The following is a 21,890-nucleotide window of genomic DNA, read 5'->3' on the forward strand; positions in this document are numbered from 1 at the left end:
TTTAGAAAAACATTGCTTTTAGAGCTTCTGAAAAGGAATTGTCTGCTCACCGTGGGCATAAAACTGCCCTTCCTATCTGCCTCCTATTTATGCTATATTAAGTTCATAATGGTTTTGTTTCAGACTAATCTGTGTGTCTTAAACTTGTAAGATTTTAAAAATGATGCAAATGATTTTCAGCTAAAGGATGAAGAGGAGGGAAGTCTTGATTGGAGTAACCAGAGTTGTAACCCAGCACTGCCCAGGAGATATTTGGAAATCCTGCACTGGACTTTGACAAGGTTTTATTTAATAGGAGTGTGGCTGCTGTAGAGAAACAGGGACATTGTGAGCTGCTGCTTGTGGTTGGGGATGACCCCACCTGCCCCTCTCTGGCTGGTTTTCCACATTAACAGAGCTGCTGAAGGAAATGCACGGGGCTGCTCCGTGGGGCAGTGAAACCCCCCTGCGACTCCCACCCCATGCAGTGGCTCCTTTCCAGCCCTCCTCCCCTGTTTACAGTCCTGAGTCACAGCTCTGCCGTGCTGGCACCTACAGATTGCAACTGCACGAGTGTTCATGGCTGCAGCAGTGGAGGAGCAGGAGCAGATGCTGTGAATCACCTCGGAATTGCTGGGTCAGGTCTTTGTGCCTGTGCCAAGCCAGCGCTGTGGTTTCGCATTTCTTGGAGCTGCTGAAGTTCTGCTTTGACCTTTTCAAGGGAATTTACATAGCAAAGGTATGGGAAACGTTTAAAAGTGAGTTTGGCATTATGTTTGACTGCTTTAGTTGTCATCTGTGAGCTGGAATTGTGGATGGAATCCTGCAGGCTGTGGATGAACAGCATTTCTGGTGCACTGCTCGGTCTGGGTTTGCCATTCCATAAAGGTCACATCAGAATGAGGGGGAAACCCCAAAACAAACAAGCAACAGCACAAAACCCCAGCCCAAACTCAGATTAGCAAGGACTTCATATTTTAGAAGTTCTCATTTTTCAGATATTTTTGCTTCAGTCTCTCCCCAGCAATGCCTCCCCCTCCTTCAGCGGTGAGAGCAGCCCATGGTGTAGCTGAATTCCCAAATACTCTGTTCAGTCTCCAGCTGGAGTTGTAAAGTTGCTGTGCTGGCAGCAGGACAGCTCCTGAGGAGGGGCAGTTCCTGGAGAGGGGATAATTCTGCATTTGGAGCAAGGAAACAGCTCCTGGAAACCAGGGGATGGACACTGATGGATCTGCTTCGCCTGACCCATAATGAGATCTGCAGGTGTGACAGGACAGGGCTGGGCACACCTGGGACAGGCAGCTCCTGAGCTCATTCCCCAGCTTCCCAAGGTCACCTGGATCTGCAGGGAGAGTGGGGATTTCCACGGTGTCAGAGCAGGCTTTGGGAAGGGCAGCAGGGAGGGAGGAGTGGAGGCAGGGAGTGCTGCCAGGGCTTTGCTGCCTCTCTGCCGTTTTGCCCTGTCTCCATCACAATTAATGCTGATGAGCCTTGCTCCAGGGCTGCTGGGCTCCTGGCCCTGCTCCCCTGCATCTCTTGGCAGGGGATATCTGCCCTGGGAAATGCAGGGAAAACAAGCTGCAGGTCCCTGCACCTCTGAGCAGAGCTGGGGCACCCAGTGCTGGATTCCTTTGGGCTCAGAGCCCTTGTGCAGGAGGAGCTGAGCCCACCTGAGCCCACAGCTGCTCTGGGCTCATGGGCTGCACGTTTTCCTAAGCCTGCTGAGGAAGCAAGGCACAGCAACCCCTGCCAGTGACCCACAGGCAGGCTTTGCTGGGGTGTTTGACAGCTGGAGTGGTTTCAGTTAGGAGCCCACTCTGCAGTAGCACGTGTGAGATGGATTAGGGAAGCAGAGGAGCACAAACCTGTCCTGCTGCTTTGGGGCTCTCCTGGGGGGAAGCTGCTGGGCAGGGGTGGAGCTCAGCTAGGATGGGGCTTTGGGGTAGAAAATACAGCAAAATAAATCCAGCCACTGCAGGAGCTCAGCTGTTTGAATTCGGTTGTGTGTGATACTCACACACCTTTTTCCACTTCTAATGTGGTTTTGAAAACTTGAATTTTTGTGGGTGCTGTGGGAACTTCTGCCTGTTTGAGCTCTGGTTATTGGGTGTTTGCCTGCTCAAGGTAACTGCTGTGACTGTAAGGAAATAATTTGTATTAGTTGCAGGTTTGTTGGGGTTTTTTGTTTGGTTTTTATTTACAAGGGCTGTTTCTTTGTGTCTGCTCCCTCATCTCTTATTTTTTAAATGGTTTAGTATTTGTCTAGCTTCAAGTGTAGCTCTGACAAAGCCATTTCACTGAGTGTCAGGGATTGCAGTGCTGCCCTCCTCAGCTCCATCAGGATTTACACAAACATCCCAGGAGCTGCTCCCTGCTTTTCTCTCCAGTGTTGTACGTGGGTGGGTGGGAGTGGGTTCAGCCTCCTGTTTATTCTGCTCCCCCAAGCTCCTCTTTTCTCCCTGCCAGCTGCTCAGCTCTGCCATTGCTGATGCTCCAGAGCTGGGGGTGCAGAATTCCTGCTCCCTGCAAAGTCCCATTCCTGCCTGCACGGGCTGGGAAGGGCCCAGAATTCCCAGGTACTGTGAGAGGGAATTTCACACGATGAAAAATAAACACTCCAAGAGTCCTCACATGCCTGAGCTGCATGTCAGGTGTTTGTGGAGCCTCTCGAGTGTGTTTGTGTATGAAAGATCCATGGGACATTTTAAAGAGGTGGCAGTGCTGCTGTGAGAAATAACACTGTGGAAGAATTCCACTCAGATTCCAGGGCTTTAGTGCATCTTTTTCAGTGTTTTCCCTTTTAGTTTTATCATAGGTACCATTTGCATGAAAACATGGGTCTTAATTTGCAGCTTTTGTTTCATTTCCCCCCAAAGATGCCACTTTTTGTTCTGTTTGCTGGGTAGCAGTTGCTGACAGCAGTGTGTAGGCTCAGGGAATCCTGGTGATCCTCACATCCTGTGGGAATGGGCTGAATTCCAGACTGATTTCACATGTGAGGCCTGAGCAATAGAAATAATGGGAGAAATTGCCTGTTTACCTTACAAACAACACCTGCAAGGATGGACCAAAAGCAGATTCTGTGTCTTAGCAGTGTTACTGTGATGAATTTAATGAGGGGGAAAGCAGGAGAGTTGGAATTCCTTGTGGAATGATACATGAGACATTCACAACTTCCCCTGTGCTTACATGTGGGCAGATCAAGCATAGTAAAGTGGGTTTTTTTTAAGGAGAAAATAGCTCTTGTGGTGTGTCTTTCACATGGCACTGGGTTTCCTTTCCAGAGCTGTGTAATGTCTCAAATCCCTGTTACTGCAGGATGTGTGCCTTGGTGGTTGGATGTGTTTGTAATTAAACAGGAACTGGCATCTTGAGGCTGGGTTTTTTGCTAAGGCTGTGAAATGAGGGGTTTGTGGAGGGCAGAAGCAGCCTGGGAGAAGCTTTGGGTGGGGACAGGCAGGAGACAGGAGCTGGGGGCTCCCAGGAAGGTCTGTCACAGTGTCACCCCCTGAGGCTGCTCCTCCAGGGTGGGTGTGCAGGGGCAGCACAGACAAACCCCTGCAGAAGGTGCAGGTGTTCCTGTCTGCAGGAGATGCTCCTTGTGCCCTGCCTGTGCTTGTGCACTGAGCTTGGCCACGAGCCCAAGCACCGTGTCAAGCACTGCTCTTGTTTCACAAATGGAAATCGTGCTCAGCCAGAAGGGAAAATCAGAGTGTGTCCCCCCCCCAAATCCACTTTTATCACTCCAGCTGCTGTGCATACACACGGCAGCCAAATCAGCACCCTGAACTTCCATGTCAGGCTTTTTCCCAGCACTCAGTTGTGCCTCTGGGTCACTGCATCTTTCTGAAGAATTTATTTAGGGAGTGATGTTTTGCTGTAGTCAGTGAAATCCAGAATGAAATGAAACTTTCTAACAGATGAAAGCTGTTGTGCTTTGTCTGGAACCGCGGGATGGTTGGTTTGTTTGCAGGGGACGTGAACCTGTTTCACAAAAACAAAGTTAAAAGAGAAGAATGCAGTGGGGAATTTTGGCTATCAGGGATGAAGCAGAGCAGGATGTTTGCAGACAGTGCACGGCTTGGAGATTAGTATTCCAGCACTTTCAGAAGCTCTGTGCCTGCAGCTTATCAGTTAATAACAGTTTGTCCTTCCAAGAGCCACACAAGTGGAAACAGCAGCCGGGCTCCCAGAGGAGGAGGCCAGCAGGTGCTGGTGTGACATGTCCCTTCCTGCCGGCTGCAAGTTCCCCCTTCTGAGGGCTTCTCTCCTGCTCTGACACCTCAGTGCTGTGCTGAATTTGAGCTCTGATTAAACTGATCCCTGCTGCCACGCTGGGCAGTGACAGGGAGAAGGGGATCAGGGGTGTCACCTCCTGCCCCAGCAGTCCCTGTCCCCAGGGCTGCTGGCACAGCCTGGCTGGCACAGGGCAGGACTCCTGGATTCCTGAATTCCTTCCCAGGGCAGAGCCTGCGGTCTTTGGGTGAGGATGGGCTGCAGAGGAGGGCAAGGCTCTGGCCTGAGCTGCAGTTCCACTTGCAGGACCTGAGGAGTCAGAGCCCTGAGCCATGCCCCACATTCCTGCTGCCCTTTTCCTTTACCCCTGCTTGTGGGGATCAAATTCACCTTCTGAGGGAGCAGCTCGGATTAATGTTTGCTGGAGACAGCAGGGCGGAACAGGGCTGGAAAGAATTGGTAATTTCTTTCACTTCTGAGCTCACTGTATAGGTATTATAGTGAGCTACAATGAATTGCTCTTCCTAATGCTGCTTTACAACTCTTAGCTTTGTCTTCTAGTTACATTTTGCTTGCTAAGGATTTTTCCTGACAGAAAGAATTTGAGACTGGAGGGAAGCAACAATAACTGAGGGATAAGCAGCTTACGTGGCAGTTCTTTGTGGTTTGGGGGTGGGGGGTTGCTTGATGTCCTGCTTCAATATTCCTCTTTTCTTACATTGCTCTGATAAACAGGAAAACACTGAAATACCCCTCAACCTTCCACACTTAATCTAGAAAAATCTACTGGTTTAGGGAGCTGTTCTTGGAGAGCAGTAAAAGGAAAACAGCTGTTCAGGGAGCAGATCTGAGAGGAGCAGAGTCTGTTTAAAATCAGGGTTTAATGGCAGGGGCTGTGCTGAGAGGTTGTGTTTGTGTGTCCATAACTCAGGGCAGGAGCCCGTCCTCCCTCTCCCTCTGTGGCGTGGGGGGTTTGCAGCGATGAGCTGCTGGTTTGTCTGAGCTCACTTGATTCTTTCCAGGTGTAAATGGACAGGATTCTTCCTCCATCTGGCCTGTTCAGATGTTGGACATCCTGTGCTAGTGATTTTTATTAAGAGGTCACATTGTGTCTGCCTTCAGCATAGGATCAGAGGGGTTGATAGTTTCCATCGTGAAATAACCAGGTGTGAGAGCTTCCAGAATTGTTGTTTCCAGGAGATTAAATCTTCCCATTCCTCGTTAGCAGCGAGGATAATTTCACAGAGTTTGTCTCCTGTATGTAGTGATCAGTATTTTCTGATTGCTGCTGTATTTGTAAGAAAGCCTTCAACCCCAGCAGCTCCCCCACGGGTCACGAGCTGGGAAGGGAGGGAGCTGTGTCAGGGAGGGGAGTGTGCACGTCTGACAAGCCAGGCTTTGTGTGATTCAGCACAGATGTGTTTGGAAAACCTAAAACATCTGGTGTGTGGAAGTGGGGAATGCAGGTCAGTGCTCAGACACATCAGGGGTTCAAGCAGTGCTGCTGCTGCTGGCACACTTGCACTGCTGGTGGGTGTCACAGCACCAGGGGACCTTCAAGTCTGATTTCTGTGTTTAAATAAAAGCAGAATTTAAATACAGAATGTGACATTTGAGAAACAAGTGGCAAATTCTTCCTCACCTCGCAGTTCTCCTCTCCCTATCAAAAATGGGATCAAAATTTCAGATTCTGTATTTTTGTTTATTTGAGTGGGTTTGTTGCCTTGGTTTTGTGGTATGTTGTCTTCTCAGTGTCCAGCACCTGGTACTACAAAACCTGCCAGTATTCTGGATTCTACCTTCACCTGGGGAGGCCAGGAGACAGCAAAGAGAAGCAGCAGCTCTGGTGAGGAGGCAGGCAGTCCTTGGTGGCCCATAAATGCTGCAGGATTTAATGTGGCTGTTCCAGAGTGGCTGCAGCAGCCTGGGGACTGGAACATTTCCCAGCCCATCCAGAGGTGCTGGGTGATGATGATGATGATGATGATGATGATGATGATGATGATGATGAGTTCAGCCTGCTCTGCCCACCCAGGGACCAGTGGGTGACTTCAGCTGGGGCTTGACAGAGCTGGGAGCTCCTGTGTTCAGTGCCAGGGGCTGCTCAGGTGAGCAGGGCCAGGAGTGTGCTCTGCCAAGGAAAATCACCCCTGGAAATGCTCTCCTCACACCAGCCAGGTGTCATCCATCTCCCCTGGGAATGTGCAGCTGGATGGGGGAATTCCTGAGCTTGGGATGCTGTGGGCTGTGGGGTTATTTTATTGTGCTCACCCATCCTGCAGTGACAGAAGGCCAGGGTGCCTGAGCTCAGCCCTGCAGGGTCTGTCACCCCAGGGGGGCTGCACTGCTGGGAGCACTGATCCCAAGTGACACTTCCATGGGAATGGGTTGAAATGGTTGAAATACCAGCTGGAATTATTGCTGGGAAGTACTCACCTAGCAGCAAAAAAAAAAGCTCACAGTTATAGCTCAGGAAAGGTTTTGGTGATTATAGTTTGATTCTATTTGTAAAAGTGGCATGATGAAATACTTAAAATATTTTTGAAGTAGTAGAACTTTCCTAATCATTACAAGCCTAATTTCAGTTGTTGGGAAACAAATGAGCATCTGTACACCTTCCTGAGATGCAGGGGGATTACATTCCCTGCTGAATAGCAGAATTAAATTTTTAATACTTTGTTTAAACAGGAATTATGAAAGTAGACAATGCTCTGTCCTTGTGTTCTGAGTGTCCCTTTCTCATGCACATGCACAAATTGGCCTTTCACTTAAATTAATTAAAGCTGACATGCAAACCACAACAACAGGCAGTCTGGGTGGCAGATGAAATGACCAAAATCTGTCGATATTTTTTTGTTGGCTTGAGTAGCTGATGGTTGTGGATGTGGTTCTCAGCCCTGTGTAAAATCCACGGAGCAGAGGAGCTGCTCCCATTTCCTGGCAGCCATTACACGCTGCCAGCACAAAACCAGTTCTTTCTTAACAGTCCTTTCCGAGGCTCAAAAATGGATTTTCCTCCCAGCCACTGTCATTCAATTATCACCTCAGGAAATGCACAGATATAACTGATGATCCCTTTCAAGCATCCTGCAGTTTTCCACTCCTCCCATCCTTCATTTCCCTGCCTGCTCCAGTCATTAGATGTAACATTGCCCATGTATATTTTATAGGGTGACCCTGACGGCTGTCGCTTTGAGGATGTGCAGAGATAATAAGATTGTGCATGTAATGAAGGGCAGATAAATAGAAAAATGTTTACAGGATGGAGTGTGGTGGTTGGAAGTGCTTTATGGCTTGGTGGCTGGCTTCTCACTGACACAGCCCACAGGAACCATGGCTCCCTGGGCTTCAGAGTGAAAATGGGATGTGTCTTAGGCTCTGGAAAGGTGGCCAGCAGCAGGGAAATGGGGTTTTGTTCCTCAGCCTGAACTCCAGCAATACCCAATCAAGAAACTTAATTATCCAGCGGTGCAAAAAGAGAGTGCAGTTAAAGGGATAATTGGCACCTCCATTGAGCAAATCCTGTTCTGGGCATTGTGCTGCTAAATTCTCATTGTAATTCTCAGTATTGATGGGGAGGTGGAAGTGGAGTGGGACAGACACAGTCCAGTGCAGACAATGCCCTGAAAGCTTTCCTCAATAACTGGCATCAATTTATCTGGGTATTTATCCCACTCTCCTCTTTGTCCTGGTGTGTGAGTTCAGCTCTGGAGAACTTGCCCTGCACAAGAGGCTGGCAGGGAGATGCTGCCCAGGATTTTGGTGTGGGCTGTGGAATGGAGCAGGAGCACCTTGTGCCATCTTCCAGAGGCATTTCAGCCCTGCTCCTCAGAGCCACGCTGAGCCTCATTGCCTGGCCCTGTGTGTGTGCTCAGGGGTGAGAGCATCCCAGCAGTTGGGCTTCTAAAATCTGCAGAATTGTACTTCTAAAATCTGCAGAGCAGGGGCTGTCAGGTGTGTGCAGCACCAGAGGGTAAAGTTAAATTACTGGAGAAAAAAGTGGTGGAGAAAATCAGGATTTCTGACCCCAGGAACGTTGATCATGCAAATTGCAAAGGGATAGCTGAGTAGAAAATAAATAACAACTGTGTGTAAGGCTGGGGTCCTGAGCTGTCCCTGCTTTGATAACCCCGTGTGGCTGCAGCCCCAGGGATGCCCCTGGGACGTTCCTGGTGACCCTGGCAGTGCTGCACAGAGCCACCACTGCTAAAGACAGGCTCTAATAATTAATAATGGATGCAGCCAACAGCGTGTGAGTTCCTGTGGGGATTGGGAACTCTGTTGATTAACAAAGAGGAGTCTCTGGAGGAAGAAGCCTTAATTACAAAAGCTTTCTTTCCATTCTGGCCCGATGCAGAGAGGGGTGGCAGCTTTTAACTGGGGCTCAGCCTTAAAACAATGCCCCAGTGTGCTCTGCATTTGTTTTGCACAACTGTTAAAGCTGGTACTTAAATCCCTAAAAATGGAGGGAAAAGAGAGTTGTTTGCATAGCGAGGGTAAGTTCCATAAAACGTTAATTATCTTATTTGCTGCCAGTTTGTGCAACCTTAATTACAAACACTGGAAGAGACCAACAAATGAACTGCATGGAAATGGCGAGTTAGATGTGGCACACAGAGCGGTTCCTGGTGTTTTTTTGGGGATAATTTAGATTTCTCAGTGGTTTGCTAAAGCCATACAGGCAGGAGTGAAGCAGGGATTCCAGCTGTCAGAAAGAGCAGCTCGTGTTGAGGGCAAAAGGAAAGTGAGTGTCGAGCACTCGGGCAGACTGAGCTTCACAGGGATGGGTAAGCCTGTCCAGCAGGCCTGGGCTGGGATTCTGCAGGAGTTTCAGGGGCTGTCAGTGCTGGAGCTGCTCACAGAGTTGGAGGTTAATCAGCACAATTGTCCTTCCCACTCAGGATTGATCTCGGCCAATTTATAAATCTTTTTTCTCTTTGTTTCCCCGCACCATAAAACTTCAAAAGGATGTGCTGGGACTTAATTTGTAAAACTGCATTGACTTTGCCATCAAATGGAAGCTGCTGTACAGTGCTGGAGTGTTGCTGTGCTACTGCAGATAATGTTTGTTTTGAAGGAGAGATTATTTACATCCAGCTCATGTACTCCTTTCCTTTTTTCCCCCTGTCTCTGCAGTCCCTGCACTGACTCTCTCCTCTGATAGTGATTCCATTACTCACCCATTGTGTGGGGGAATCAGTAGGAGCTAAGAAGGGCAAATACATTCTCCTGGGGCAATTAGAGAAGTGTGACCTGTGTGTTTAGGTGACAGGCACAGTGAAATTATTCTAGTCTCTCCACTGCTTGAGGAACTTGGGAGTGAAATCTTCGGGTTCCAAGCTTATTTTAGCACTGCCAGGAGTGCCCCAGTTCTCTCAGGACCCGTGGCAGCTCTTCAGACAGAATCCTCATTTGTAGGAGAGAGAGGAGCTCCCTCTTCCCCTGCTGAGTGAGGACTGAGCAGGGTACCAGTACTCATTTAGCAGGAACAATTAGAAAGCATAAAGCTCTGTCTGACTGCAGGTTTTTTTCCACAACAAAATGAAATCCAGAAGATGCAGATGGAGCCTCGGCTGGGTTCCCAGGAAATTCTGTGACTGTTCCTGTATTGGGAGTTAAATTGAGAGCATAAAACGCAAGGAGTCAGCCTGGGTTTGTTACACACCTGTCTCCTCTTTGGATTGCCACTTGCCCAGCCTGCTTGCCAGGAGTTTCAAATTAAAAAAATGAAACCAGGGAGCTTAACCTCGCTGTGGGCAGGGCAGGGAAGCAGTGGGGGGCAGCCAATCTCCCAAAACTGGAGGTGCAGTTCCTAGCAGGGGCCAGGAGCCAGGGCTGTGCTGCCATCCAAGAGATAACAAATGGCCAGAGGAGCTGCAGGGTAAAATGGCTGTACTTGTACTTCCAAAATCTGCCAGAGAGCCCAGACCTGCAGGGGATTCCTTAGAGAGCATCCCACGATTTTTAATGGGGTTTTTTTGTAGTGTTAAGTAAAATATTGCTTGATATTTTAAAAGCCTCTCTTAAAACCTCAGTAATGTGTTGGAATATGCAGGATTCCTGTGCGCCCAAGGTGGACATTAATCAGTGCTACTGAACAAGCTGCTGAGACTTACTGCTTAATTAGAGCATGTGCAAAGCTGTTTGTCACGGCTGGCAGAGGCACGGAGCCCCACGCTGGAGGAATGGCCAAGTTCAGCTCTGGAGCTGCTCCTCTGGGCCTGCTGCAGTTTGCAGCCCTTCAGCTTGTTCAGAGCAGGCAGGAGCTCCACCTTGTCTCTCTCTGGGTATGGATTCATCAGAAGAGCCAGCCACAGAGTCATCAAGGCTGGAAAAGCCCTCCAAGATGATGGAGTCCAGGTTTTAACCCATGGTCACACTGCACTGTGTCCCCAGGTGCCACATTCACCTGCGTGGGGTGATTCCACCCCTGCCCTGGGTGCTTTGGGTGCGTGATGGAAGGGGTGGATGTTTCAGTTTTGTCTCCTGACAGTGCAGGGCCATATCCTGGGTTGTTCTGTGGAGCTTTAGGAGGCAGACTGACCCTGAGGCTCAGTGTGTTCCACACTGCCATGTCTCAAACCCGTGCTCTGATCCTGCCCTGGAGCAGATGCTGGGAGCCAGCCTGTGCCAGGGCATCCAAGGGAAGCACTGCAGACTGGTTTTACTGCAGGACTTTACAAGAGTATTAGCTAAATTGAGTTGACTTAATAAAATCTTGAAGCATTCCAGAAAGATTGTGAATTCATTAAGGCCACAGCTGGACAATCTGTTCCCTGTGCTCTGCCATGGCTGCTTACAGCCATTGAGGAGTGCTGTCATTTACCTTTTCTCTTTCATTACTGCAAAGCTATTCCCCTCCCCCAAGATTTTTTTTTTTCCCCTGTCAGAGCTCGGCTCTGGGGAAATTAAACAGCAATTATTGTGTTTGCTCACTGTGTTATACCCTAACAGATACTTGAAGGGAAGTTGGTGTGTGTGTGATTGCACAGGAGCTGTGCTGCTGCAGGGCTGTCAGAACCCTCCTGTCCAGGGATGCACACCCAGCTTAACCCTCTGTGTGCCAGGGCAAGACTGAGCACAAACACAGCTCAGACTGTGGGTTTTACATTTGAAAAATGCTGATAAGAGGTAGAAAACCAGGGCTTGCTGAGGTAGAGGGGCTGCTCTGGTGGGGGTGATGTGCTGGGGGAAGGATCGAGCTGGCAGAACACAGGTGAGAGTGAAAAGAGTGGGACAGGCAGGGTTAAGCTGGCAGAACACACAGGTGAGAGTGAAAAGAGTGGGACAGGCAGGGTTAAGCTGGCAGAACACACAGGTGAGAGTGAAAAGAGTGGGACAGGCAGGGGAGAGGTGGCAGAACACACAGGTGAGAGTGAAAAGAGTGGGACAGGCAGGGGAGAGGTGGCCCTGGCAAGGACAGTCCCCTGCTGGGGCAGGTGAGGGCTGGAGCACTCCAGGTGTCAGCTGGGAACTGCAGAGAAACCTTCCTGAGCTCCTGCAGGAGGGACCTGAGCCACATCTTCCCGTGCAGAAATCATCTGCAGAACGGAGCTGAAAGGAGATGAAGTGTGACTTTTTTATATGCACCAACTCCGTGGGGTGAAATGGCCTTGGCAGGAGGAGGCAGGACTGGAGTCGTGAGCTGCTGAAAGCTGAACTGGTGTTTTCAGTGAGGAACATAATCCCCTCTGCCTCGTGAAACTTGGGAATGTAGGTGTTGTCAGGGAAATGTGCCGTTAAAAGCCTGAATAATGCTTCTCATTTTGCTTTATGTGTGTTTGGGACAGTTAATCAGACGTTAACATGGAAACACGGAGCTGTGTGTGCAGGAAGAGGGGTGGTGGTGTGTGAAGGTGAGGCTGCAGTCTGAATCCTGGAGGGGAAAGGAATGTTCTCCCCACAGTGCTGGAAAAGAAAAAGCTGGGCCTTGGAGTTGGTTTGGGAGGGCATTAACAGCATCTTGGTGGATGTGGCACATACAGTCACCCTAGAGGTTTCACCCTTCCTAATTAAGGAATGAGTTACAGCTCTTAGAGGGTGTCAGTGCCCCCTGAGCTGGGCCGGGTGGTGCAGAGGGATGCTCAGGCTGCTCTGCCTTGGCTTCGCTGTGTGTTGCAGCAGTAGCCAGCCAGCACCCAGAGGACAAGGACAGAGTGTTTGCAGGCTGGCAGGGCAGGCTGATGGCCTGGGAGCCACAAAAAGAGCTTTGGAGCAGCTGGGCCAGCCCTGCCCAGGCTGGCACAGCTCAGGGATGTGGGATGTGCTGACTGCGAGACCTTGTGGTGAGCTGAGGTGAGATCACCGGGAACAAAATGATCATTACAGGCCATTCATGTCAGAGCGTTCATGCCTCTCTGTTTGCTTGCAAGCAAAACCAGCAGCTAATTTGCAAGGCAGCCTTTTGTCCCAGGGCCTTTGATCAATGCTGGCCTGTGTTAATGTTTCAGGAGGCTATTGATTTCTGCAGCAGCTTTTGTTCCTGAATTTATGTGCCCTGGCTTTCAGCAGCACGCACTGTGCATGTTTGATTAAAGCTCATTTGACTTCCTTGCAGTGAGGCTGGAAGCTGTTTTTGCTCCCTGTTTGGGGAACCAAAGCTTGCCTGACTTAGTCCTTTGTGCTGCAGCCTGTGCCACCCATGCAGCCAGCAGGATGGGGGTGTGATGCTGCCAGGCTAATCCCTCGGGCACACAGTGACATCCTGGGGAGCCGCGTGGCTGAGGGGACCCTGCGTGGAGTTCTTGCAGTGGGGTACCTGTGTAACCTGGCATTCTGGGTGTGCTCCCCCTCTGACTTCCCTCTTGCTGCCAGAGCCCTGTGCTGAGTGCTGCACTTGTGCAGGCTGACCATGAACTGGAAGCACAGAGTATTCTTTACTCCTTGAATCTGTGCATTGTAGCTGGGGTAAGACTGGTTGTTGAATAAATAGACTTTGACTTCATCTTTATCCGTGTGCAGTTGTGACTGCACTTCTGAGCAAGTCTCGGGGGGGAAAAAAGCATTATGGTCACGAGGCTGGCATTTTCTATAAATACCCACAGTTTCTTTTTTAAAGTTTGGTTTATGATCTGCATGTATAAGTTGTTAAACTTCCCTTGGGACCTGATGGCTTTGCAGTGTGTAAATGGAGCTCTAATAGGTTCCCATTCCCTATTTTATGATGGGAGGAGAACAGATTGGTTCCTGCTCTGCTGTTGCCATGTGTCAGAGGACACATTAATTCACTGACATGAAGACATGGGATTTACTGACTTGCTCCTTGGTGCTGACACCTCAGATTTGATACAAATGAATTTATAGGTTAAAAAAAATGACTGGTTTCATTTGCCAGAGACTTTCTGCCTGTGCAGAGCATTGCAAAAGCCTCCCTGCAGAGCCCAGCCTGGCTCCTGGCACAGGCATAGCCCCAAGTGGACAAACAGCTGGCCTGGGTGGACTTTGAGCCCACTTAATGGGCTCAGGGAAATGGTATTTCCAAAGCAAACACGTGCAGGGAACAGGCAGGAGCAGAGCAGGGTGCTGGCCTCAGAACTGCTGCTCTGCCCAGTTTGCCATGAGCACTGTGTTCTCATCACCAGGCAGCTTCAGATCCTCTGCAGGAAACACATTTTTAATATTTTAGTAGGGCTTTAGTCCTTCAGAATCAAGAATTGTAAGTAACCTTTTGCCCACTTGCTCCTCCTCAGCAGCCATCACTGATCATATGTTATTTTAATGTGTAATACACAAACATAGTTCAGGTCCGTGGTGGGGATCAGCAGCATCATCCCAGTCTGTGGCAGCACAGATTAAAAATGATCTGTTCTGCCTGTTGCCAGAATGTGGTCGTGTTCTTTCTTCTGGGGTTTCTATTTTTAAATTAGGCACTGGTAAAATTCTTAAGTGCCTTAAATGTCAGCAGTTAATGTCTAGAACAACATCCTCCCTTTGTCTTTGGAGTGTTTCAGTGGTGCAGGTATTGGTTGTGGCTGTAATTGCTTGTTTGGGGCCCTGGGGAGGGTTTGGATTCAGGCAGGGTCGTTATTGGAGTTAACTCCTGCTCTGCCCGGAGCAGGGGCTGCAGGATTTCCCCACGGAGGCAGCAGGCTGAGGTTATTTGATCACATAAAACACAGTTCAAAGAAACCCTTTTTGTGGCCAATTCAGGTATGTTTGTTCTGATGTTGATTTTTTCAAGGGGCTGGTTAGAACTTCTCCGTTTTTCTCTTGCAACTTGAAAGCAACAACACCTTTTACCTTAGAGGCAGACAAGTCGCCAGGAAATGATGGGGTTTCAAAGTAAGAGAAAAGAGATTAAAACCACATGCTGTTCTTTGGTTCAGCCTTGCATCCGCAGGTTTGAATGGCAGCTGCTGCACTTCCTGAATGTAAGCCAGATTCATTATGCTGTGAAATTATCACTCATTTCTCTAGGTGTGCTCTTTTAACTGCTTAATTAATTTAGATGTGGGTATATATATTCAAATTAAAACACGATTTAGTGTGGTGGGGTTGTGTTACGGTTACAGACTTGTTGTTGAACATGTTTGTACTCAGACTTTTCAGCTCCTTACACAGGAATATTGAACAATGCCCGACTGTGGAGCGAAGGTTGACAAAATGGCAGAGTGTGTTTGGGCTGAGCCTTGTTCCCTCTGTGGACGGCAGGAGCTGTGGCAGGTTTGGGGTGGCTGGCAGAGGTGGCAGGGGGTGCTGACAGTGACACAAGGGCACCCTCTTCTGAAGCATCCAGGTGGAGGCTGGCTCCTGCTGCTTCCCAGCCTCTTTCCTTTCCTAGGGGAGGAGTGAAAAGGCATTTATTTACTTATTTTCCTCCTCTGTAAAAGCAAGCAAAAAATAATGAGGGTTTTTTTTGGTGTGTCTTACCCGAATAGTTCTTTTTTTCTGGCCGAAATCCATCGTGATTCTTCCTGGAAAAATCCCTGCGTGCCCGCAGCGAGCCAGGTGAGGCAGGAAGCTGACAGGTCAGGTTTGCAGTCCCTCTGACCCCCGTGTTGTGTGTTGTGTGCTTGCAGGGGGAGCTGATCACCTTCTATTACTACTGGAAGAAGACCCCCGAGGCGGCGAGCTCGCGCGCGCACCGGCGGCACCGGCGCCAGGCCGTGTTCCGCAGGATCAAAACCCGCACGGCCTCCACCCCGGTCAACACCCCCTCCAGACCCCCCTCCAGCGAGTTCTGTGAGTGCACACCGAGCTGGGCACCTGGCTCTGGGCAGGGAGCAGCCAGGGAGTGGTGCCACACCTGCCAGGGGACAGCGAGGAAATGGAGCTGGGGCAGTCAGCTCTCTGTTCCTGCGCCTTTCTGCTGGAATGTGGAGGGTGGCTTTGATCATTTGTGCAGTTCCTTAAACGTAAGAGCATCCTGTGAGGATGGAAATGCTGCCCTGGGACTGGATTTCCCTACTCTTTTTGTTGGTGCTGTGTTGTATTTTCTGCAGGCTTGTTACAGAAACGGGGATTGGAAAGCACAGAAAGAAGGAAGGAAGGGAGGAAGTGCTCCCTGCCTTTGGAAGGAAGTCCCTTCCATCCTTGTGGGTGACCCCTACCCTCTGCTGGAGCTCAGACTGTGCTGCAGCCAGCACTCTCTTAGGGATCTTGGAGGAGCACTGGCCTTGCCTGGAGCAGAGGTGTCTAACCCAAGAGCAGTTCCCCAAAGCAGTGCCTGCTGCTTGCACAGGGTCCCCACAGGGACAGAAACCTTTGTCCTTATGGGAAAGGTTTGTTACCCTGGCAGCTTTAAATCCTGCTAAACCCACAGGGCTCATGGAGAAAAGGGGCTGTGGAAGGCAGGTTGGCAGGTGGAGTATGTGGTGAGCAGGCAGGACACAGAATTCTATCCAGGGTAGAAGGGAAGGATAAAAATGAACGTGGGCAGGTGGAGGATGAACAGGCAGGACACAGAATTCTATCCAGGGTAGAAGGGAAGGAGCAGGAAAGGGCTGGGAGCTTTTCCGTGCTGAACTGGTAGGATTTACTGCTGGTCTCTCTGTGCACAGGGAGTGAGGGTCTGGACTCCACAGCTCAATCCAAGATACTCAGCATGTGAGAGCTTGTGGCTGGGAGGATGAGAATAAAAATTCATTTAGCAAAAGAAAGCAAGTGCTAGCCTGGGGTCAGCTCTGCAGTCAGGGTTTGAACACCTGGAAGTATTAATGTAGGAGTCAGGGCAGTGGTAGCTATTAAATGTAACCCTGTGTTAATTTGAAGGGTAACGAGTTGCTGACAAATGCTGATGGCAAGTGCTGGAGAATCTGTGAGCTTTAATCCATAAACTGTAACCTGCATGTACAAAACATCCTCTTGGAGCCTTAGAAAAACAGTGTTCCTGCATCAAGGACTTCTGTTCTAATTAAAGATTTGAACAGAAGAAGCCTGAGGGCTTCCTGCTTGTGCCAAATTATAGCCCTGTTATGTTGTGAATTTATAGTGGTGGGACTAGAAAAATGCAGTGCTCTCAAAAGGGAAATATTTACTCCTGAGGTGTTTAGAAGGTAAGATACAGTTTTTGTGATGTCTGCATAGTTTCAGTGGTTTAGATGCTGCTTTTGAGCTCATAGATGTGTAATCAGCTAATTTGCCACAAAGGAAAGGGACCCTTTGCATATGCTCTTCTTCAAAACATGACATTTTTGCAGTATGAGTTTGACACAGGTCCTGCATTAAGGACAGGAAAGCTGGTGTTAGCTATCCTTTAGTGCCTCTCATCCAGAAGGATCTCAAGATGTTTTTCAAACAGGTCCATGGTGTGTAAGCATTGATTCCTCCACCCACAAACAGTTGTACTGCTGGGTAACAAAACAAAAACCAGAAAAGACACTACAGGACCTGTTCATGGAATCTTGTAGGTTTTGAATATAGAATATTTGATTTTAAATTTGACCAGATTCTAGAGATAAATGTCTTTTCTCTTGAAAATTGTGGGTTTGGAACACAGCCTCTTGACCTCAGCATGGATGGTATTTGAATGACAGCTTACCTGGAAATGTACCACGTGCTGAATCAGAGATTCCAGGAGTTGCATCCCTTGGCACTTTCCTGGAATCCTCTTTAACCTGCAGCGTGATGAGGTCTGGCTTTGCTCAGTTTGAACAGTCAGAGACAACGGCCATGCAAGGCAGGGTGGGCGTGGGAAGTCACGATCTATTCTACTTACTGCTTATTTTAGCCAAGTAGGAGGAAATAGAAAATCCTGCTGAGTGTTTATTTTCCATTTTCCTCTTTCTCCCACCCTCAGTGGACCTGAGCTCGGCCAGTGAAGATGACTTTGACAGCGAGGACAGCGAGCAGGAGCTGAAGGGCTACGCCTGCCGCCACTGCTTCACCACCAGTACGTCCCAGTCCCTGCTGGCTGTCCCCTCTGCTGCTGCCTGGGGGGTGGGTTCAGCCAGCAGGAGCAGCTCCTGGGCTGGTACAGCTGTTCACACCAGTGTGGGGGTGAATCAGCTCAAACGTGCAGCGTTCCTAACAGAGTTAATCAGGCTTTGACATTGCAAATGAATACTGCGGTGACAAAGGAGAAGCCTGAGGTAGACATTTAGGCAGGAATAAATCTGCATAATCCATAATCTATGTAATCAATTTGTGACATAATGAATCAGTGTTAGGCTGTGGCTGTCACACACAAAACTTCCTGATGCTGCACCAAATCTCCTGTGCTTCAGCCCCCTTCCTGTGGCTGTTCCTGAAGGTGGCCTGATGCTGGGGCATTGGCAGCTGAAAGTGGAAGCCCCAGAATGGGAAAGGAAATAAGAGGTTCAGGGCTCACTTCCCTTGCAGAAACCACAGCTCTGAAGAACAGCTGCCTGTTAGCTCCCAGGTGGAGCAGAAAAGGTTTCTTTCTGTGCCTCAAAGCTGTAGTTTCTTAAGCAAGCAACCACAGTTTGTAAAAATTGAATATTGAGGATGCGCACTGGGACAGGACAAACTTTTCCAGAAACTTCTCCAACTTTGTTACCCATAGAAAAGCAGGTTTTTTTAGCAATTCCCTGTGTGTGTGCTGGTGTGCTCTGTGAGGTGCTGAGCTGTTGCTTTCCCTGCCCCAAGCCTCCAAGGACTGGCACCACGGGGGCCGGGAGAACATTCTGCTGTGCACGGACTGTCGGATCCACTTCAAGAAGTACGGGGAGCTGCCGCCCATCGAGAAGCCCGTGGACCCCCCACCCTTTATGTTCAAGCCTGTGAAAGAGGAAGATGATGGCCTCAGTGGGAAGCATAGCATGAGGACACGGCGCAGTCGAGGCTCGGTGCGTTTCACCCTCTTTGAGTGCAGGGCTGGAAGGAGCCAGAGCCCTGAAGTGCCCGGTTTGCCATGGGCTGTGCCTGCTCCTGCTGCCTGTGTGTGCCAGGGGGAGCTTTGCTTCTCTGCAAAAGGGAGATGGAATGTCCCTGCAAGCTGTGTTATCTCTGTCATCACTGGCAGTGGGCTGTCGCCATAAGGGGGCATTGACAGTGCATTACAGATCCTGTTAGTACATGTCCTCCTTCCAGCTGCATCCTCTCAGAGGTACAACCTTGGGAGGAGTTTAAAAAAATCAGATGGTGTTCATGTGGTCTCCTCGTGTTACTGGAGTTAAAGCCTCTTCCCTACAGAGGGCTCTGCAACCTCTGTGGTTGGTGTGCTCTGAGCTGTGACTCAGGTGGGGCACCAGGAGCCTTCCTGGGAGCAGCTCTGGGTGATTTATCTTGGAGTTGGGTGTAGCTGATGGAAAGCAGCAGATAGATTTCTTTTCTTGCCCTCCTCTCTCTGTCTTTCTGAACAGGATGATGTGACCATTGATTCTAAACACCTCGTGAGGCTCCACTCTTGGCGGGTGTTGGCTCCATTGCTTTTTTGGTAGTCAGTCCTCCAAAAAACTGCCAGAATGGCAGGGAAGCAGCATTAATTATTGAAATGTACTCTGCTGATCCCTTAGTGCATAGCAGGAGCATGCTGGAACTGGAAGTTTAGACCTTGGCCTTGACTGCCAGCAGATGGAGTATTTTTAATGGAACATGGGGGTCCTCTCCTGCCTCAGACACCCTCGTGTGTGCATTTCCTAAATGCCATTTCTAACAGACACTGCTGATGAAATAATCAACACTTAATGCTTGTGAGTAGTCAGATTAAGGATTTGCCTCCTTTGACATTTGAGTGCAGTTGGGTTTTGAAGGAAGAAGTGCAGCGAGCCGAAACGCTGCAGGTTTTTGCTGCCAGGCTCTGCCAGGGCTGTGCTCCCCGTGGCTCTGCCGAGGCAGAGCACTCTGGGGACCCTCTGAGTGCTGACCTGGGGTGTTGTCCCCAGATGTCGACCCTACGCAGTGGCAGGAAGAAGCAGGCAGCCAGCCCCGATGGCCGCGCCTCGCCCATCGCCGAGGACGTGCGCTCCAGCGGCCGCAACTCGCCCAGCGCCGCCAGCACCTCCAGCAACGACAGCAAGGCCGAGTCTGTCAAGAAATCCACCAAGGTAACCCTTCCCCCTGGGCTCTCCTGGCCAGGGCTGCACACCTGAGGCCTCTCGGGCAGGTACAGGAGGCTGGGGATGTCTCCGTGTCCCAGCAAACGCTGTGAGCGTGGATATGGCAGAGGTGGAGAGGGGCAGCCTGGAGCTGCTTTGTGCCTGGCCAGGGAGGGATGGGAGTGATCCAGCCTCTCCAGCAGCCCCACAGAACCTCCCTGCTCTCTCAGTAACGTAATCCCTCCACTTGGGATGCAAATGCAAGCATTAAGCTCAGGGGAGTAATGCAGATCAGAAGTGCTGAATTTAAGGCAGTAGACAGTTTTGGGGATTTTTTGTAAGCAGTATTTAATCTTTGTTTACAAAGGAGTATGAACATTTAGTAATTGAATCTGCTTCTGCTACTGTTTTTTCTGGAGGTGTGTTTGCTTGATTGTTCAGAGCAAGCTGACAGTTGAGTCTGTTCAAATGAATTGAGTGCTTTTCCAAGAGAGTTCTAAAGAAACAAAGCCACATGAAGCTGAAGGCTTACCATTAAGCTGTGTGAATTGAGAAGTAGCAAGTTAAAAATAAATATTACACACACAAAAAAAAAAAAGTCAAAATGAGCATGGAGCAAGTTTTCGCATTATAAAACTGAAAACTTGGCAGAATTTAAAGTTAGGTAATTATGTGATGCACAGAGCTTTTCCAGGCCATGGGAGAAGGTAGTAATCTCAGAATAGCTATTCACTGTTGGCCCTGTGTTTGAGGGGATCTAAAAATACTCCTCTCAAAATATCAAGAGTAGAGCAAGACTTTCATGTAGCAGAAGGAGGCTTATCCTGTCTCCTGCAGACATTCTGGCTCTGTCTTGCACCAGTTAATAACTGGTGTTGGTCTCTGTTGGGCCTGCTGTGAGTTCCTGATGGACTTGGTCCTGCCCAGCTCTCTTTAAAATATCCCTTCATATGAGGAATGCTTTATGCACTTTGCCTTTTTCCTACTGGTTTGATGTGTATTGGATTGCTCTTAAATACTGACTATGCCAACTCCTCCAAGGAGTTCTGCTGCTCCTTAATTTGTGTTAAACAGGGTGGCACTGGCCTACACTCAGCTTACTTTTGCATTTACCCCACTGGTAACTGTTGTGTTCTGTTTCCTTTGTGGCAGAAGATAAAGGAAGAGGTATCTTCTCCTCTCAAGAACTCCAAGAGGCAGCGGGAAAAGGCAGCATCAGACACGGAAGAGCCTGACAGGTCCAATGCCAAAAAATCCAAAACTCAAGTGAGTCCTACAGAGGAGTATTTCCTCTCAGGAGAATGGTTTGAGGTGGGGAGGGGGTGCAAATCTGGTAACAAACCAAAAACATTAAATCAATTTAAGCCACAGCAAATTGTAACTTAATCTGTGGCTGGAAAGTGACCAATGTTATAATGTGTTCCTTCTGCTGAAAACAGTGCAGTGATATGGGGTAAGTCCACAAGTTGGGTTTTTTCTTTATTTTAATATTAATATCAACCATATAGGAGTACACTGGATTGCTGTCCACTCCTTTCCTCCTTTTTTTTTAAATTTAAATTTGGGTTTTTGTCTTCTCTGACAAGTTAGAAGGCCACCACTGGAGTTGTCACAAGACAAATCTTTTCCATTGCTGGTCACCCTCACAGTGAAGAAGAGTTTTGCTGTGTTCAGCAGGACCCCTCCTGTGTTTCAGTTTGTTCCTGTTGCCCCTGGGCGCTGTGGGAGGATCCTGGTTCTGCTGTCTTTGCACTCCCTTGTGTGTTTGTGTTCCTCTGCTGGTTTAGGCCCTGTGAGCTTCAAAGGGCGCCTGCCCCTGTGTGTGACACACCCCGTGCCGTGACCCACCGGCACGTCCTGGTGTGCTTTCCTGGGCTCAGTGCTCACTGCTGCCTCTCCCCGCAGGAGATCAGCAGGCCCAACTCCCCGTCGGAGGGAGAGGGCGAAGGCGAGAGCTCGGACAGCCGCAGCGTCAACGACGAGGGGAGCAGCGACCCCAAGGACATCGACCAGGACAACCGCAGCACGTCCCCCAGCATCCCCAGCCCCCAGGACAACGAGAGCGACTCGGATTCCTCCGCTCAGCAGCAAGTGCTGCAGGCGCAGCCCCAAGCGCTGCAGGCCCCGAGCGGCTCTGCCCAGGCTGCCGCTCCCACCCCGCCGGTGCCGGCCCCGCTGCCGGCGCTGCCGCCCGCGTCCAGCGCGGCCGCGGCCCCCGCGCAGGGGTCACCGCCGGTG

General features: G+C 49.6%; 1 protein-coding gene across 1 annotated transcript in view; it reads left to right on the forward strand.

Annotated features, from left to right (window-relative positions):
* RERE (arginine-glutamic acid dipeptide repeats) overlaps positions 1–21,890 on the forward strand; it is a 104,563-nt gene that overhangs the window by 74,179 nt on the left and 8,494 nt on the right. Inside the window, exons 11-16 of the mRNA XM_041460261.1 lie at positions 15,234–15,396; positions 17,453–17,545; positions 18,262–18,461; positions 19,500–19,661; positions 20,805–20,918; positions 21,558–21,887. Of these exons, the coding sequence (XP_041316195.1) occupies positions 15,234–15,396; positions 17,453–17,545; positions 18,262–18,461; positions 19,500–19,661; positions 20,805–20,918; positions 21,558–21,887 (1,062 nt within the window). The remainder of the gene's footprint in view (positions 1–15,233; positions 15,397–17,452; positions 17,546–18,261; positions 18,462–19,499; positions 19,662–20,804; positions 20,919–21,557; positions 21,888–21,890) is intronic.

Source organism: Pyrgilauda ruficollis, unplaced genomic scaffold (genome assembly GCF_017590135.1).
Source record: "Pyrgilauda ruficollis isolate IOZ18807 unplaced genomic scaffold, ASM1759013v1 scaffold141, whole genome shotgun sequence".
In the NCBI taxonomy this organism is placed as follows: domain Eukaryota; kingdom Metazoa; phylum Chordata; class Aves; order Passeriformes; family Passeridae; genus Pyrgilauda; species Pyrgilauda ruficollis.